The following is a 19,937-nucleotide window of genomic DNA, read 5'->3' as shown; positions in this document are numbered from 1 at the left end:
AATAAAATGGACAACCTGGAAGAAATGGACAAATTCTTAGAAAAGCACAACCTTCTGAGACTGAACCAGGAAGAAATAGAAAATATAAACAGACCAATCACAAGCACTGAAATTGAGACTGTGATTAAAAATCTTCCAACAAACAAAAGCCCAGGACCAGATGGCTTCACAGGCGAATTCTATCAAACATCTAGAGAAGAGCTAACACCTATCCTTCTCAAACTCTACCAAAATATGGCAGAGGAAGAAACACTCCCCAACTCATTCTACAAGGCCACCATCACCCTGATACCAAACCCAGACAAAGATGTCACAAGAAAAGAAAACTACAGGCCAATATCACTGATGAACATAGATGCAAAAATCCCCGATAAAATACTAGCAAACAGAACCCAACAGCACATTAAAAGGATCATACACCATGATCAAGTGAGGTTCATCCCAGGAATGCAAGGAATCTTCAATATACGCAAGTCAATCAATGTGGTAAACCATATTAACAAATTGAAGGAGAAAAACCATATGATCATCTCAGTAGATGCAGAAAAAGCTTTTGACAAAATTCAACACCGATTTATGACAAAAACCCTCTAGAAAGTAGGCAGAGAGGGAACTTACCTCAACATAATAAAGGCCATATATGACAAACCCACAGCTAACATCGTTCTCAATGGTGAAAAATTGAAACCATTTCCTCTAAGATGAATCTGGTAAAGTAGCAGGATATAAAATTAATGCACAGAAATCTCTTGCATTCCTATACACTAATGATGAAAAATCTGAAAGAGAAATTAAGGAAACACTCCCATGTACCACTGCAACAAAAAGAATAAAATATCTAGGAATAAACCCACCTAAGGAGACAAAAGACCTGTATGCAGAAAACTATAAGACACTGCTGAAAGAAATTAAAGATGATACAAACAGATGGAGAGATATACCATGTTCATGCATTGGAAGAATCAACATTGTGAAAGTGACTATACTACCCAAAGCAATCTACAGATTCAGTGCAATCCCTTTCAACCTCTCAATGGCATTTTTCACAGAATTAGAACAAAAAATTTCACAATTTGTATGGAAACACAAAAGACCCTGAATAGGCAAAGCAATCTTGAGAAAGAAAAACGGAGCTGGAGGAATCAGGCTCCTGGACTTCAGACTATACTACAAAGCCACAGTAATCAAGACAGTATGGTACAGGCACAAAAATAGAAATATAGATCAATGGAACAGGATAGAAAGCCGAGAGATAAACCCATGCACATATGGTCACCTTATTTTTGATAAAGGAGGCAAGAATATACAATGGAGAAAAGAGAGCCTCTTCAATAAGTGGTGCCAGGAAAACTGGACAGCTACATATAAAAGAATGAAATTAGAACACTCCCTAACACGATACACAAAAATAAACTCAAAATGGATTAAAGACCTAAATGTAAGTCCAGACACTATAAAACTCTTAGAGGAAAACATAGGCAGAACACTCTATGGCATAAATCACAGCAAGATCCTTTTTGACCCACCTCCTAGAGAAATGGAAATAAAAACAAAAATAAACAAATGGGACCTAATGAAACTTAAAAGCTTTTGCACAGCAAAGGAAAACATAAACAAGGCGAAAAGACAATCCTCAGAATGGGAGAAAATATTTGCAAATGAAGCAACTGACAAAGGATTAATCTCCAAAATTTACAAGCAGCTCAATATCAAAAAACAAACAACCCAATCCAAAAATGGGCAGAAGACCTAAATAGACATTTCTCCAAAGAAGATATACAGATGGCCAAGAAACACATGAAAGGATGCTCAACATCACTAATCATTAGAAATTAAAGATGATACAAACCTCACTGAGAAATTAAAGACGATACAAACCTCACTTATTAGAGAAAAAAATGACAGTGAGGTATCACCTCACACCAGTCAGAATGTGCATCATCAAAAAATCTACAAACAATAAATGCTGGAGAGGGTGTGGAGAAAAGGGAACCCTCTTGCACTGTTGGTGGGAATGCAAATTGATAAGCCACTATGGAGAACAGTATGGAGTTTCCTTAAAAAACTAAAAATAGGACTACCATACGACCCAGCAATCCCACTACTGCACATATACCCTGAGAAAACCATAATGCAAAAAGAGTCATGTACCACAATGTTCATTGCAGGTCTATTTACAATAGCCAGGACATGGAAGCAAACTAAGTGTCCATCGACAGATGAATGGATAAAGATGTGGCACATATATACAATGGAATATTACTCAGCCATAAAAAGAAACGAAACTGAGTTATTTGTAGTGAGGTAGATGGACCTAGAGTCTGTCATACAGAGTGAAGTAAGTCAGAAAGAGAAAAACAAATACTGTATACTAATACATATATGTGGAATCTAAAAAAAAAAAAAAATGGTTCTGAAGAACCTAGGGACAAGACAGGAATAAAGATACAGACGTAGAGAATGGACTTGAGGACACGGGGAGGGCGAAGGGTAAGCTGGGATGAAGTGAGGGAGTGGCATGGACATATATACACTACCAAATGTAAAATAGATAGCTAGTGGGAAGCAGCCACATAGCACAGGGAGATCAGTTCGTGCTTTGTGTCCCCCTAGAGGGGTGGGATAGGGAGGGTTGGAGAGAGACGCAAGAGGGAGGAGATATGAGGATATATGTATACGTATAGCTGATTCATTTTGTTATAAAGCATAAACTAAGACACCATTGTAAAGCAATTATACTCCAATAAGGATGTTAAAAAAAAATCTACCATCGAAATTTCTGTTGCTCCTGACTTTTTTTTTTTTATTGCCACAGGTTTGTTCAGGTTGTCCATACCTTTGCCTAGAAATGATTGGCTTTGTGGTCTTCCCACCTCCAGCCTCTTCTTTCTCCACCTGAATAGAGGACAGATGAAGTACAGATTTAAGTATATTCCGTTGATCATAAGACTTCAATGGTACACTACTGCCCATCAAACTTAGTTCATAGTGCTACCTTTTTCTGTCTTCTCTCCTACCACTATCCTACATTTTTCCTACAGTTCAACAAAAACAAACTACTGAATATTCCCAAAATATGGTCTATGCTTTTCTGACTCTATGGCTTTGCACCTACTATTACATGCACCTGGAATGCTTTCCCTTGTCTTTGTTTGTTTGGTTTGGTTTTGGGGGTTTTTTGGTCTTTTGCAATCCCGTCACCTCTTCAAGGCCCATCTGGAATATAATCCCCAAGACACCTTTCCTGTGATCCCCTCCTCTTCTGAATTTCCAGAGTAACTTTGTTTCTCTTAAACTGCCCACCCTATTATTATCATCACTGTAAATTTTTTAAGCAAAGAGAAGATGTCTTGCAGGATGGTATGGTGAAAAGGACCTGGGCTATGTGGTCAGAGGATCTGTTCAAAGTCCCACTGTTCACTTAATAATTGTTTTAGATTACCCAATCTAAAGTAAGTCATTTAACCTGTTGAACCTTAAAATCTTTAGTTGTGAATTGGTGGTGGTAGTAATAACGTATAAAACAAAAGAAACTGTGACAAACAGAGAAGATAATATATGTGAGAAAACCTTGTAAATTGTAAAGCACTGTATAATAAATAGTGGTTTATAACTGGTAAATTTTATATGCCCTGGGTTCCTATCACATTTGTGCATTACGCCAGTGTATCAACGTGCCATATTCTACATCAGACAGTCACAACATTTTCTGATAAGGTCTTGCATCATGATCTAGTCTCAAAAATGGAAATCAGCATGACTGGTTAGTTGGGAAGATAAGACAGTTTTTAACTAATGGTTATCCAAAGGTGAAAAAGAGCCTTAAAAGTACTCAGCACCCAAGTCCAGCCTAAAGCTAGATTATGGAATTTAAACACTAGCTAATTATGCTGACATAAACTATTCTGAATGAAACAGATTTTTATTCAAGAGTTTATGACCTAGGGTGAAAGGGAGAGACAAAGATGAGAATATTAGCCATTCTAATTCTCTCTGTTTTCAAGTCTAGTCCTGAGGCGAAGGGTAGCTGAGTCCATGAAAAAGACTGTTGATTTCTCGTGGATCTGTCTGTTATTATTATTCTCCTGGAATAAGTTTTTAAATTATTCATAAAAACTTCTGGTGCTTCTACCCAGAGTGGCATCACACAACACACACATACCATATTTTGTACACATGAGAGCATGTGACATAAATCACATTGTTTATCCTAGAGAGAAATAAGACAACAATTAATGAGTGACCCTCTTCCTTCATATCACTATCTCCTTTCCATAAGTTTTTAATCCCCTTCCCAACACTCTTACTCTGAGCAAAGGACCTTGCTTTCTGCATATTCAAAAGCTTGGAGGCCACCACAACCTCTCTACTGTCCCTCTTTCTAAGATTAAATTTCTCTACATTGTCACCCATTGTTCTCCTTTTAGAAAATGTTTTTATTGAAGTACAAAATATTTTCAGTAAAGTGCCTAAGTCACGCTTAACTTTAGTGTATATATTACTCGATGGATTTTTGCATGTGTTTAAATCCAATCACCACCCAGATCAAGATGAAGAATATTTTAGTGCCCCAGTAGGCTCCCGCATGACTCCTCCTAATCAAAACTCCTCATCCTGTACCCCCCAGAGGTAACCACTATTCTGAATTGTATTACCACCAGTTACTTTTGCCTGTTCTTGAACTTCACATATACAGAATTATACAATGTGTATTCTTTTCTGTCTGTTTTTTTTTCTCCTCTCAGAATGTGCATGAGATTCACTGATTTTGTTAAGTGTATCAGTAATTAATTCTTTTTTAAACATGTAACTGTTTTATTAAGATATAATTCACATACCATAAAATTACCCTTGCAAAGTGCAAAATTCAGTGAGTTTTAGTATACTCAGAGTTACGAAACCATCACCAATATATAACTGTAGAACATTTTCATTTTCATCATCCCCAGAGGAAACTGTGTACCAATTAAAAGTCACTCCATATTCTACCCTTTCCTCCAGCCTCTGGCAACCACTAATATACTTTCTATCTCTACGAATTCACCTATTCCGGACAGTTCATATAAATGGAAACATACAATATGTGGTCCTTTGTGACTAGCTTCTTTCATTTAGCAGAAGGTGTTCAAAGTTCATCGCTGTTGTAGCATGTATCAGTGCTTCACTGCTTTTTATTGCTGAATAATATTCCATTTATCGGTTTTTTGATGGACCTGTGCATTTATTTCTCCTGAGTGTATACCCAGGAATGAAATTGTTGGTGTATAAGAATTTGCCAGAGAGACAGAACCAATAGGATACAGAGAGAAAGAATGAGGGAGAGATTATAGGAAATTGGCTCACATGATTATGTAGGCTGGCAAGTCCAAAATCTACAGGATGAGCTGGCAGGCTGGATACCCAGGGGGAGCCAATGTTGCAGTTTCTGTTCAAAAGCCAGCAGGCTGGAGAACCAGGAAGAGCCTATGTTCCAGTTCAAGTCAGGAAGCCATCTAGTTGGGGAAATTCCTCCTAGTTGGGGAATTCCTCCTATTTGGGGAAAAGTTGTTCTTTTGTTCTATTCAAGCCTTCAATGATTGGATGAAGCCCATCTACACTGTGGAGGGCAATCTGCTGTATTCGAAGTCCACCAATTTAAATGTTAATCTCATACAAAAACACCCTCACAAAAACACCCAGAATAATGTTCAGCCAGCTGTTTGGGCACCATGGCCCAGCCAAATTAACACATAAAATAAAACAACATAGTTAGGTCATAAAGTAGGCATATGTTTAGCTTTAGTAAACACTGTCAAAGAGTTTTCCAATGTGGTTGAACCAATTTACAATCCCATCTGCAGTATATGAGAGTTCAGGTTGCTCTACACTTTTCTTTGCTAACACTTGGCACTGTTAGACTTTTTAACGTTAGCCCTTCTGTTAGGTAGGTACTGATATGTCATTGCGTTTGTAATTTGCATTTCCCTGATAAGAAATTATGTTGAACACTTTTCTGTGAACTTATTGGCCATTTGGAAATCATCTTATAGGGTACTTCTTCAAGAGTTTTTCCTTATTTCAAAAATTGGGTTGTTTGGTTTTTCTTATTGATTTATGGAAATTTTCTCATATATTTTGAATGTGAGTCCATGGTCAGATATATGTATTGAAATATATTCTCTCTTTCTTATTCACTTTCCTGATAGTGTCTTTTGATTAATAGAAGCTTTTTAAAACTTCCCATTTAGGTCTATGATCCATCTTGAATTAATTTTTGTATATGGTGTGAGGTAGGAGTCAAGTATCGTTTTTTTCCATATGAATGGCCAATTGTTCCAGCACCATTTGTTGAAAATATATCCTTTTCTCACTGAATTGCAGCAGTGCCTTTGTCATAAATCAAGTTCTATTTCTGGATTCTCTATTATGTTCCTTTTGTGTATTTATCTGTCTCTGTGCCATCACCACACTGTCTTAATTACTGAGACTTTTAATGAGTCTTTAAACTTGGTAGTGTTAAGTCTTAAGTGTGTTCTTCAAAATTGTCTTGGTTACTATAGACCCTTCTATTTCCACATAAACTTTAGAATCGCCTTTCAATTTGCACACACACATGCACAAACACACACAAATATTTTAGGATATTCTTCCTTTCTTAATTATTTTTGTCTCAGAAAATGTCCCTTGTCCTAAAAAGCTAGACTCTCTTCTTGTGCCTTCAATATTATTCCTATAAGTTTCTCTTAGATGCTCAAGAGTCATCACCTCATTCTTGCACCTTCAGTCTTTCCCTCTACTTTGAATTTTTACCCCCAGCCTATAAACACAGCCAAATGTCTTTTATTTCTTGCCAAAGCAAAACAAACCAAAAAAAGCAAATGTTTTTCAAACTTACAGTTACCTCAAGTTACCATTCTCTGTCTTTGCCATTTAATATTTTAAAATATATGCATATGTGTTTTAATTATAAAATTTCTATAACATACAAAGTTTGGAAAATATATATCCCATTGCTCAACAACCCCAAGACAATTACAATTATTTTGTATATTTTATAGTATCTTACATATGCACATGTATATATACATTTTGCTGTTATAATCCATGTCTTCGGTGTTTTTTTTAAGTTTTCTGTCTTCTTCCTTTGCTTAATAAATATCTTTCCATATTGTTCCATAATCTTAATTATTTAAATGACTGCATCACATATAATTGAGTACACAAATCCTAATTTTTTAAATAATAATACGTTCATAAATTTCAGTTGCTTCCAAATTTTAGTCTTATAAATAAATATTGCTATAAACACCTTCATTAATATAGCTTTTCCTTTTGTGACTACTAAACTTTTTGAAAGAATAGTCAATATTTCATGCTTCTTCCTATCTATCTGCTTATCCCTTAACTCCTGAAATATATCTGCTTCTACCTTACTATGAAACATCTCTCTTAAAGATCACAGTTACCTAGTTGGCAACCCAATGTTTCTAAATCTGCATCATCCTGAATCTCTCCATAGCACTTAACACTGTTGGCTTTCTTGAAACTCCATCCATTCCCCTTGATTTATGTATAATATATGGCCTACCTCTCTGACCATGCTTTCCCTGCGTCCACCTTATTTTCTGAAACTGTGCTGTAGACCCTCTCTACCCCTCCTTTCCTTTGGCAATCTCATGGCTTTGTTGATTTTCTCTCTGCAGAGGACATCCAATGCATATCCCCAACTTTGATCTTCATTCTGAACGTCAATCCCATGTTTTCACATGCTGATCATTTCCACCTAGATACCTCAAATTAGGACTCTCACAAAAATCATCATCTTTCCCTGAATAATTTCTCTTCTTCCTATGGACCCTAGTCATTTAGGCTTAAATTGTAGAGTCATTTTTGACTTTCATCTCTCCGTCTTTGACTCCTTCACACTTGTTCCATCATGTAAACCCAGGACTGCTTCATGAATAGGCATGTGATTCAACTATGGCCTAGGAGATGGGAGGGAAGTCAGAGGGGGGATGGGGGAGTGGTTCTGGGAAACATTTTCCCTCTCCTAAGAAGAACTCTTTTCTCCCTCCAGACATTATGACCTCAGGAAATGATACCTGGAGCTGCCATTACCATCTTGCTGTTATTAGCTGGAGAATAATGCCAACACCCAAGATAGCAGAGCAGAGATGGCAAGAACCTGGTCTTTGACAACATTATCAAGCTTCTGAATCTTTCGAACCCAAAGTTTACTTTGTAATTACCAAATCTGTGAGATATAAATTTCCTTGTAGCCTAAGCCATTTTAAATTGGAATTTGTTACATCCTTACTGATAGACAGCTTTATATCAATTCATTATGTCTCATTTGGGCTATTGCAATGCTATGTAGTCTTTATGCCCTCAACTCTAATCCATTTCATACATCTGCTGCTAGATTATCCTTCCTAAAGAACTATTTGATCATATTTTTTGTCTTGTCCAAAAGACAACTTCTTTAGTAGCTTCCCGTTGCTTAGAGAATTAGTCCAAGCTCAGCAGTTCAGCATTTGTGGTGTTGTACAGCGCTACACTCTGTTACATACCTTGCACTATGGATACATAGAACTAAGTGCTATCCCTTGAATATGCCTCTCCCTTTCCCGCTTTGTTCATGTTGTCTTTGCCTGGAATACTCTTGCTCCATCTCCACTTGCCTGTACACAATCTTCTTGAAACTGTCCCTGACATTTCCTCTACTGCCACCCCCTGCAAAGTAAACTCTCCTTCCTCTAAGCTTCTATGGTGTTTATTACCATCTACTTTGTATTGGTGTTATTTACATAGTGTATTCTCTTCTACTACCAGTGCTGTTCAATAATAGAACTGTCTGTGAAGACGGTTAATGAGCACTTGAAATGTGGCTAATGCAACTGGGGGCCTGAACATTTCATTTTGCTGAATTAATTTAAATGTAAATAGCTACAGGTAGCTAGTGGCCACACAGCACCAGACTAAAAGACTCTTGAATGTAGTACAGGGATTATATCTTGTTTTATCTCTCTAATCATTACAGAGAGCATCTGAAAGGCACAGTCTGCTTTGTTCCCTCGTGTTTTCTCCACAGAGCCTTGTGGATAATAGACACTGAATATTTATTGGATCAGTAAATATGGGTATCACATTTACCAAATATATAGTAAGGGTTCCTAACTATCTCTGTTCCAAATTCAAGTAGATTAAATAGGCGAGAAGAAGGAAAAGTTGAATGACCAAAACTCCCATCTGTTACTGAGAAACAGATGGCTAGTTCCATTATGAAAGGATATCTATTTCTCTATCTCTATCTGTCCATCTCACAACATTCCTTCTCTTGGTTAAGCAGGGAACTCTGCAGTTTAAAGCTCTTTGTTTTTTAAAACTTTTTATTTTGCAATAATTTCATACAGTGAAAACTTGTAAGAATAGTAGAGAAATTCCCATATTCACCAAGTTTTTAAAAATATTTAAACTATTTTAAAATTTAAAAATAACCAAGGGGACTTCCCTGGTGGCCGCAGGGAATATTTCAGTGTGTTTTCTGATGAACAAGGATATTCTCATACATAATATATTCAGGAAATTTAACACGGATAACGTACTTTAATCTACAGTTCATATTCCAACTGCATCGATTATCCCAATAACATCCTAAAGTATAGCATTTTCCTCCTCCAGTAAAGATCTAGTTCAGGGTCACATATTGCATTTAGTTGTTATGTCTTTAGTTTCCTTTAATCTGCAGTTTTGTTTTGTTTTCATGACATTGAAAGTGTTTTAAGAATATGGGCCAGCTATTTTGTAGAATTTTCCTCTATTTGGGTTTGTTTGATGCTTCTCATGATTAGATCCAGGTTAAAGCTCTTCAGTGTTGGTGCAAGGATGTATTGTTATACATACCTTCTCTGCCACCCACTGGTTCTTAGACTTGAGCTATTCACACCTATCGTATTCATAAGTTTACAAAGCATTATATTGCCATTAAAATATGTATATATACATTTCATTAAATTTCTAACAATATTTTGTATAAAATATGTAATTCTACCATTTCAAAAGCAATTGTTGGCTCTATATTTTATAGTGGTTTCAAAGAGAAGTGAAATTTACTTAATAATGGATTCAATTTCTCTAAACTCATTTCATCAATTACTTTAACATTTAGTTCAGAAATAGTTCCTCAGAAAGGACTACTGTTAAGTATTAAGGTTCAGTGACTTTTTTTATTACCAAGCATTGCATACATTAAAACTATAGTCTTCCCATTTTTAAAATCCTAATTTACTTCTCTTAATGATATCGACAATGGAGAGAAAAATACTTAAATTCTGATACAGTAAGTAATAATAAGTACTTCCGGCTTTGACGTGGTAAGGGTTTTGAATTGGTGCCCTATCCCAATATTTCAGGTATTTTTAAATGATGAGTGAGGGGAAAAGAACTGGCAAAAGTACCTTAACCGGAGAGAAGCCTGTACTTCTTAAGAGATTTTTGTTTTGTTTTGGGGGTGTGTGTGTGTGTGTTTAAAGGCTCTCGCTGTAACTACAGCGCTCATACTGGAAATAGAAAAATAAAAATGCTCCTTCAGGATTTTTCTGGGGAGTAAGAATTGTTTCAAGGAAAAAACTGGCAGAGAAATGGACAAAAAAAAAAAATGTAGTGTTTTGGACACCATTAAAGCGCTAGAATGTTTAAATAAATATCTTACATTGTGAGAAACGTGTGAGTGTTAAACACGTTTCATTTTAGGGGGAAATTAAATATTTCTTTAAGATAGAAACAGAAGTCTTTCCTTCGCCTCCTCCCCCCCCTCCCCAAGTTAAAGTGTCTTTGGCTCTGCTTCTAGGACTTCTAGGAACGTGCAATTTAAATAAAATCGCAACAACAAAACCCTTGCAGCATTTACACTGGTTTTTTCTTTCCAGCGCTCAAGAAGACTCAGAGCCCAACATTTTTTTCCAAACTCGAAGCTGCGAGTTCCGCGCCTTCTAGGACGTGTCCCGCACACTCTCGGGACGACGCTGGTCTCCCGCTCTGGTCACCCGCGTCAGCCAGCGGCTCTCGGCGCCGCCCGCCTCCAAAGGGGTGTGTCCCCGCCCCGCAGTGGCCGCACACCCGCCTCCGCCGCAGGCCCACCTGCCGCCCTCGGCGGCCCGGGCCCGGGGAAGGCGCGGGGCGGCTGCAGTGCCGCGGCATCGGGTCCGCCCCCCGCCCGGAGCTCGAAGCCCCTTCCCCGCGCGGCGAAGCCAGCAGGCCCACTGGTCCCGCCGCCCGCTTCCGGACGGGCCGAGCCGCGGGGAGTTCTTTTCTCCTTTCAACCCAAACTGCTATCGGCCCCCGTTGAAGGGTAAACCTGCTCCTTCTCTCCACACACACACACCCTCCAAGTAACGGCGGCAGGGATAAAACTTAAAAAGTAGGATCCCGGGCCCTCCTCGGGCCGTTTGCCTCGGCGCCCCCTCTAGCACGGCCCCAGCGGCGGCCCGCGCCAGTCCGCGCGGCCGGGCAGCGTTCTCCCTTCAGCCTTCGCAAGACGGGTGTGGAGTCTGCGAGAGTCGGGGGAGGGGTGCAGGGCGGAGAAAGAGCATCTCCGCGCCGCCGCCGCCGCCACCGCCGCCGGCCGCTCCCCCGCCGCCCGACTGGGGGAGGCCTCGTCACAGCCGCCGCCTCAGCAGCGCCCACAGATCTCGCGGTGTTTGCCGGCGGCCGCGCCGCCATATTGTGTGACAGTATTTTGATTTGCACTGGACTGGCGGAGCCGCGGCGAGAGCGAGCGAGAGCTGGGGGGGTGGGGGGAGGGCAAGCAAGCGCGAGGGGGGTGGGGGCCGAAGGAGGTAGGGAGGCCGAGCGAGCTGGAGCCGAGGAGCGGGGAGAGGCGACACTACCCAGCCATCGTTTCTGATCTGCAGCAGCCGCCGGCGGGGCGACCCAACCCGACCCCCCTCCCCTCCCCCTCAGCCACGAGCGGCGGCGGCGGCGGCGGCAGCGGCAGCCGGAGGGAGTTGGCGGCGGCGGCCGATCGGAGGGGCTGAGCGGGGAGGGAGGGAGGGCTGAGGTGTCCCCCCTGCCGGGTGGAATCGGAGGCGGCGGCGGCGCTGGCGGCGGCTGTGGTGGTGGAGGCGGCGGCGGCGACGGTGGAGACGGCTGCCGTAGTGGGAGAGGCGGCGGCGGCGGCCGAGGAGGAGGAGGGAGAAGCGGCGGCGGCGAAGGGTAAGCGGACAGCGCTGCCGGGCCTCGGCGGGATCCCCAATCCCGGCTCTCCCCTCAGCTCCCCGCACCGCCCCCCCTTCATCTGAAAGGGACTCTGCCGACTCGCGAGGCCCTTGCGGGGCGTCCGCTTCTTCCTCTCGCTCTTCCTCCCTCCGCCTCCTTCCTTCCCCAGTGGCGAGGCAGAGAGGGAGGCCCCCCAAGTCCTCCAGACCGGGCGGGGGTGGGGAGCATCGGGCCCGGCCTGGGCTCCCGGGACGAAGTGTGTAGGGGGAGGGGGAGATTCATTGGAGTCGGGCGCCGGGGAGAGCCCCGGGTGGGGGAGGGTGCCGGGGGCGGGGAGGGCCCTTGCCTGCACGGGTGCCCCCGGCCCGCCCCTTTGGCATGTGTGAGATATGGGGGGCTGGGAGGGGGGGGACAGAGATCTCCTCTGGGGGAGCCGTGGCCCGAAGAGGGATGACTTAGGGGCGAGGGTGTTGCGGGGAGAGATCGAGGGAGTTACGTGGAGGTCGAGGGGAGAGCGTGGTTCCTTTTCCGAAGTGGGTTTTCTGCAGCCTTCTGGAAGTGGGGAGCAGCCCCGCTGTGAGTGTGTGGCCCTTAGATTTCAGAGGATAGTTCTAGCTTTCTGTCCCGTCAACCTCAAACCCTAAGATTGGGGTTGGGGCCGGGAGGCTGAAAGGGTCTGGGTATCGCTGAACAGGTGACAGGTGTATCGTCCCGTTGCTGATGCTGTACGGCTGCTCGGGCGGGGTAGTATAGCAGAGTGGCGGAGCCCGTGTGGCTTCGTATCTATGCGTTTGGCCATGTTTCATTCCATATATAGTATATTTGCGATGTTCGGTTTCCATTCTTCAAGTCAGCTTAATTGTCGTGGAGGAATTCTTCAAATGTTTCTGATAAGCGGGGTTTCCAGGAGAGTGGAGGGAATTTGCAGCTTCACGGGGGTTTCTCAGGAGTTCATGCGTTTCGGGGTCCCCAATGCGAGGCTGTTTTGAGTGCCTCTCTTCATTGGAAAGTTCTTGAACACTAAGGTCGTATTTGAGGCAACAGTGAAGCAGTATACTTTTGCATCCATTTTGTCTGTTTTAGGTAAGTTTGTAAAGTGTCGAACTTTAGGGTCAGGTTGATTCCCATTTTATAAGAGGAATTCGTTTGTGCTTTAGCTCACTCTTAAAGAGTACGTTGCTCATTATGCAATTTCAGATTTGGCCGGGAATTTTGGTGGGCATGGAATACAATTTTGCTTTCAGTTTTTACACTGCTGCTGCTTACCACACTCTTCGTACAGTAGCAGAGTATTGACACCTTTTTAAAAATATCTTTGAATTCCTTGGAACAGTGAAGTCGTGATTGGTTTTAAACCCTGACAGTTTGAAACTTTAGATTTTGAAACTACTGCATTTTCTAATAAAGACAGACATGCTCTTCATCTCACTGTAAGCTTTGGCTGAGCACTTAAATTAGAAACAATGGGAAGAATTGTCAGATAAATGAGTTACAAATTAAAATAAGGCCAAGTTTAAAAAGGATTCAATAGCTTTGAAAAAACGTGTCTGGAACGAATATATTGAATGATGGCACTATCAGTGTGTTAACAGGAAATAGAACAAAAATTCCAGTGATTCAGAACTTCTGTTGGGTTTTTTTTCCCCTTAAATATAATCAGTTTCTAATAGAGGGTGCTTAAGATTTAAATCTTTAAAGGATCAACTGAAAGTTGAATGCGTTAATTAGATGAGTAAGTCGTCCACTGAATACACTCCGTTATTTCATTTTCCTGTTGGGCACGTGGAATACCTTTTCTTGAGTTCAAAAGTATTCTCAGGGGACACTGATGAAATGCAAGCGGTTCAGCCCTCTTTAGTGAACTGTCGCATAGTAGAACCTGTGCTTTTTGTAACTTGTTAAGAAGTGGGTAAATGATCAGTCTCATCTGATACAAATTTACTGAAAAATAAGTTTTAACTTAATCTGATTTGATTGAAATAACACCTATATTTGGTCCTCTCTTTACTGGAAAGAAGCGCTTGCCTTCAGCTAGTGATATTGTTTAAAACTTGCATACAGTTATTGCATCTAATGAAACCAGGAGGTTTTTAAACTCTGCAGAGTTAAGTGGGCACACTACTCAGATCCCCAGTTACGTTATTATTGAGAATTGCTTCTTTAGTATTAGTAACACGTTATACTTGGGTAAGTGTCTTAACATGATTAGTCTTGTGTCTTGACAGAAATAAAAATTTATTCTACTTCTGTAGTTTTCTCTGTAGGGAAAATTCTTTTCTCAAAATACTGTTGAGGATGAAATCTACATATGTATCTATGAACATATGGCATTTTGCAAAATGGGTGTGATGGGCACCACTTACATGAAACTTTGTGAGTTTCATGCCAAAAAAGTCCCATGAGGAATGTTTGAATTTTCTGAAACAGCATTTTTTTTAGTTGTATAAATTCATCAAGACTAAAAGTGTATTTCTTAATGGTTATCAATGTATTTAAAAGGCAATGTTTACCTTGTTATAGATGTTTTGAAGAAAAGTTCCTGATAATCTTTACAACATACAAAGTTTGTAAGTTAAACTGTAATTCAGAAAAGCTTCAATTTCATTATATCTCTACCTGGCCACACTCCTATGACCCAGAAGAGAACAGTAGTAGCACTTTTCTGTTGTTTCACTTACGTCATCTTTATTTGGTCCATCTAAGATTGGGACTCTATAAAATAGAAGGATTATGAGGGAATAACAGAGGCAAATGTGAAAATGGGGCAAAACAGTAATAAGGAGGAGAAGCTAGGGGATAAGATGCTAGTAGAGGATTAGATGAACAGTTTTAGGCAACTAGGAAAATGGAGATGTGGGTAGTGGTGGGTGCCAAGCAGAGGAAGATGATCATGCTGAACGATTCTAAGGAGGTTTGGGCTGAATCTTTCGGTAGACTCTCACAGTCTATATGTCATTTTATTTTAAGTCCTCTGTATTAAGATGGTAAGGATTTGGACACTTTGAAATTGTATGAAATCTAAACGTATGCATGTTCATATTTATTTGCCTCTGGTTCATATTTCCAAAATACTTATAATATTTTAACATTTCATTTTTTTATGATTCCGACCCTAAAAATCAAGGACATTTACTTAATCAGAAATCTAAAATCCCAGAGTAAGTACTCAGGGGTGGCCAGTACTGTACTTTTTACATTCCCTTTAGTTAACTGCTAAACTTGCCTGTGATCTTGATAAGAGTCAGAGATTAAGAATGGCTGTCTTTTTCTTCATTTTCTAAGTATTCCATCCCTCAAAACACAATGTTTGGTACTAAGTAGTACTTACTACTAGCCTTCTAGCGTTAAAGTTATGCATTTCACTTAGATTTTTATTGACTCATTTTACAAAGTATGCTTAGTTTCTAATTTCTTAATCCTCAGAAGGAATGGGCTACTGTTAAAAGCACAGTAAGATGTGTCAGCTGAGAAGTTGATGTTTTAGAAGATCCAAGTCAGAATTGCCACAAAGCAAAATTGCGAATATTAATATCAGTGAAAGATCTCTGTGAAAATTGATTAAAGTTTTGCCACTTAAAAGTGCTTTGTTCAAAATATAATTCATGTAGACCCCCGTATCTCCTGACAGTGCTTTATAAATGAGGCTTTGCCGAATGTATCTTTTTGATTTGCCTCAACGTTTTTAATGTAAAACTTGAACAAGAAATTCTATCGGATTTCTGATAATCTGTTTCAGTTCAAAATTTGGTATCAAGGGAGTGGTAAATTTCTTTAGACCTCTAATATCTTAACATTAACCTTTTTAGTGTTTCCTGCATAGTAAAAGAAAGAGAAACTAATATTTATTGAATACCTACTAAGTGCCAAGGTTTCTGTCGTTTCACAAATATTTATTGAGCACAGGGTTCTTTGAGATATTGGAGATGGCAGCAGTGGATAACATAGACAAAATTTCTGTCCTCATATAGTTTACATTTTAGTAGTGGAAGATATAATAAATGAGTAAAATCAAGCGTGTCTGGGAGAAAAAAGTACTGTGGAGAAAAGTAAAACAGAACAGGAGGTTGGGGAACAGACATTGCATATTTGCTCTTTTAAAAACTGCATAGTGGATATTATCTTTGATTTCAAAAACAAAAACTTCCATACATAAATTTTTTTTCTTTAAGAATATACTTCAAAACTAACACAACATTGTGAATCAACTATACTCCAATAAGAAACTTTTTTTAGAAATATACTTCATAACTTGGGAACAACATTATGTTTGTACTTCAGAGTTTTAGTTAATAGTGATTTCCTATTGTTAGTGCTTCAGAAAGCTGCTTTGTGGCTCAATAGAAAATTTGGAGTCTGCTATCCTGGTTTGAATCCTGGTTTGCCACTTACTAGCTTTGTGATTTGGGGCCAACTACAATTTCTCAGCCTCTCTGAGCTTGTTTTCTTCTCTTTAAAAGGAGTAGAATACCTATAGGTTTGTTGTGATGACAAATTATACATTTTGTGTGAATTATCTGATATATAGAAGGGGCTCAGTAAACTGCAACTTTTTTGTCTCTTGCTTATCTGGAGTTCTGTTGTAAAACAAAATAGTTGATGTTGGTAACCCTTCCAAGAAGCTTTCATAGCACTATGGGGGACATTGTTTAATACACAGTTTATTTGAACAACTAAGGCACTCTTCTCTGATAGAATAAGGTTAATTAAAACTCAACTGTAATTTATGGTCACTCATACTTTCTGGAGCATTTGCACATGTTATCTAGTCAATATGCTGTCAGGAGTAAACCTAGTCTTTATGATGAGGAAACGTGACATATCTTGATGATCTGGATTTCAGCATTTTGACAAGTAGATAAAAATATCGTATAAGATCCCAGTTCATGGAAGTACTTGTGAAACATTTAGTACAGTTTACGTATTCAATAAATGTTCGCTTTGTCACTAGTTATTATACCTTTATTGTGTGAAAAGGGGTAATTCAGAGAATTCACAAAGTATTAAGGAAAACTTCTATGAAGAGAAAGTAATGCAAATTGTGGATAAGTTTTTTGAAGAAAGAGTGGAATAGTCAATCAAATTGCAATATTTGTTTTTCATTTTTAGCCTGGGAAATCACTAAATTGTCTCAAGGACAGACTGTGTCTTATTTTCCTTTCAGTCTTGACTTCACCATATCTTCAGTGCCTGGCCTGTACTTAAGGAGCTCAAGAAATACTGTGTGTTCAGTGCTGAATGGCTCTTAGTGGTAGTTTTCCTGTGTATCACAACTCTTTTTGGTAGTAAGCACCTTCTGATTTTGAAAAGTGTTTGCACTGGACTTAAGTCTTTGAATCTCTAGTTTTAAGCACAGACTCAGATATCACACGAAGCCTTCTGAATGCTATTTTTTTGAATCTAGCCAAAAGTTTGAAAAAACATCCTAGAACTTAAAAGGAAGAAAAGAAAGAAATTATTTGCAGCTAAATTAGTATTCATTAACCTATTCCTATGAAGTTGTTGACATTAAAGTGAAAAAGTGAATAGAAATTTTTAAAAGCAGAGTAGAAAAAATAATTCATATATAATTATGTGCTCTTAACCAGCCTTTAAAAGACAAGTTTGTCTTACCTCTTTAAGGCAATTTCAGTGCAACTGTACAGTTATACTGACATTATGGATTAAATGGCTCAGTCACTTTCTTACATTCCTGTGATGTGGGGAATATTGGTGTTTTCACGGAAAAGGGAAAACATCCCACCCCACCCTACCCTACTTTAACAGTAACCATTTTTCAGATGTTTGAATCTTAGCACCAGTAAGCTTTTTCCTGTTCTGTAGCAAGTTATTCTCTGCCTAATGAATAATAATTTTAGCTTTCCTAAAACTGAAGACTTCCCTTAAGTTCTAAGATCTTTAGTCATTTATGCAAAATATTTCTTGGCTTTTAAAAAAGTTCCCCTTGAAGATGTATAGAAACAAATTGCTTAATTTTTAAACTTGGTATGACACAATACTGTTTCAAAAATAAGATAGAAATATCTACAATTGGATATTTTTATACTCTTGGGGGTTTTTGTTTGTTTGTTTGTTTTGAACTGTAACAACCTACCACTGGAAAGGGATACTACTACAGGGTGTCAGTTTGAGTGGCTTCAGAAAGAAAGTCAGTCTGATTTATCCACAAATAGGTACAACATAGACCAGGGCATTTTAAGAATTTGTAGTATTTTAATTGCCTTGTTAAAGAAAATGGCATTCTTGTTTCACCTAAGAAGAAAAACAAAAAACAGTCCTGGTACAAGCCTCAGAAGCCAAATAATAAAGTTGAGGTTGGAATGGTCCTGCAGAGAGAGACAGAGAAGAGAAGCAAGAGTAAAGAAGTGTAGAATTTAAAAGATTCTGGTGGAAATATATGAATGCTGATTGCTTTTAATAAAATGATTCAAAAGAATTACTCTGTTAAAGAAAATTCGTGGTCTCTGCAACCAGCCCCTGCCCAAGCTTGCCAAAATAGTAAGTCAAAAGCAATGCCACATTCCGAGGTATATTATAGAGATTAGTGCTACCATCAAAAACTTCAGAGTTTCTGAGGGTTGATTCTGACCATTTAACTTGTCTGTTTGGCTAGTGCAGAAGACAGGTTCTGGGAGAATAACAGATGACAGTGAATTATTGAGGGAAAAAAAGTGCACAAAAAGAGTAAATTTTCAGTTAGTAAATTCTTTTTATTCTTTGGTTTATTAACTATACTTTCATCTGAATTATTAAATAATACTCTTCTTTTGAGTTTTAATGTTTAAAGTTTTACTCTAACATTTATATTAAGGAAAACTTATTTTGACCCATAATATCTTAATGTTAACCTTTTTAGTGTTAGCAAAATGGAGCACATCACAAGTTTGCTTCCTGTCGGTTTGCCAGTCAGGCAGGCCAGATACTGCTTGTTTCATTAGTGTAGAGCCAATGGCAGTTCAGCGGAATGATTTTCCATTCCCTATCAATGGGAGGAAATACTTGCCAATACAAATGAAAACTTGAACTCTGCAATTTGACCTTGCTGAACACAGTTCTCACACCAGGCAAGTTTTGTTTAGTCAGAGAAATCAACAAAAACAATCATTCTGATATGAACTGGGAAAATAGGAGTAGAAGGGAGTTTACCTAGTTTTAATTCTCTCAGCTGCTGAAGAAAATACTACTTTTGAGTTTGAGTTGGTCTCTGTTAACTTGTCAACTTGTCAACCTCCACCCTTTTAACTAAACATCTTAAGTTTATCGTGTTGGGAATCTGTGACGTATGATAAGAAAAGACCTGGTCTTTAAAGTCAGGTGAGCCCAAGTTCAAATGTGAGTTCTATTACTAACTATAGCTTTGTGGTCTTAGGCTAATCACTCAAACTCTTTGAGTCTAGGACTTTTCTTTAGAAAAATACATAGGTATAATAATACCTACCTTGCATGGTAGTTTTAACTACATTATCTGCGTTTCTTATGTTAGCTAGCTCTGTATTTATGTTACCTAGCACAGTACTTACCTGAACTTAGTAGACATCAATAAGTAGTAGTCAAAATGTCTGATATATCCTATGCTTTTTGAGGCAGATTTTCTTCCCTGTAACTTTCTTATATCAATATTAGCTTCTATTTAGCGAAGCTCAGTTTCAAAAAGTATTAATCTTTCAAACAGAACAAGGTGAATTATTTTTTCTAGTAGACATGTAGCTCAAATAATGGGAGGTAATCTTACATTTGGAATTTAT

The 19,937-nt window shown here is 39.1% G+C and overlaps 2 protein-coding genes across 6 annotated transcripts in view; one reads left to right on the top strand and one right to left on the bottom strand.

Annotated features, from left to right (window-relative positions):
- Positions 1–714: 714 nt before the first annotated feature.
- LOC309635198 (uncharacterized protein) overlaps positions 715–19,937 on the bottom strand; it is a gene marked incomplete at its 5' end in the record, with an annotated part of 52,908 nt that continues 33,685 nt past the window's right edge. Inside the window, 2 exons of the mRNA XM_082406068.1 lie at positions 715–5,529; positions 11,363–12,215. Of these exons, the coding sequence (XP_082262194.1) occupies positions 11,392–12,215 (824 nt within the window). The 3' untranslated portion in view covers positions 715–5,529; positions 11,363–11,391. The remainder of the gene's footprint in view (positions 5,530–11,362; positions 12,216–19,937) is intronic.
- TAB2 (TGF-beta activated kinase 1 (MAP3K7) binding protein 2) overlaps positions 11,812–19,937 on the top strand; it is an 84,296-nt gene continuing 76,170 nt past the window's right edge. For 3 of the 5 annotated variants that reach the window (XM_082405480.1, XM_082405479.1, XM_082405477.1), the window contains exon 1: positions 11,814–12,192. The gene's annotated coding sequence lies outside the window, so the exon portion shown is untranslated. Of the gene's footprint in view, positions 12,193–12,665; positions 13,279–19,937 lie in introns of those variants that run through there. The other 2 variants (XM_082405481.1, XM_082405478.1) reach the window with 2 other exon arrangements.

This window comes from Balaenoptera borealis, assembly GCF_965194805.1.
Source record: "Balaenoptera borealis genome assembly, chromosome: 9".
In the NCBI taxonomy this organism is placed as follows: Eukaryota; Metazoa; Chordata; class Mammalia; order Artiodactyla; family Balaenopteridae; genus Balaenoptera; species Balaenoptera borealis.
Note: the sequence above shows the minus strand (reverse complement) of the source record. Positions and strands in the feature narration are given on the sequence as shown.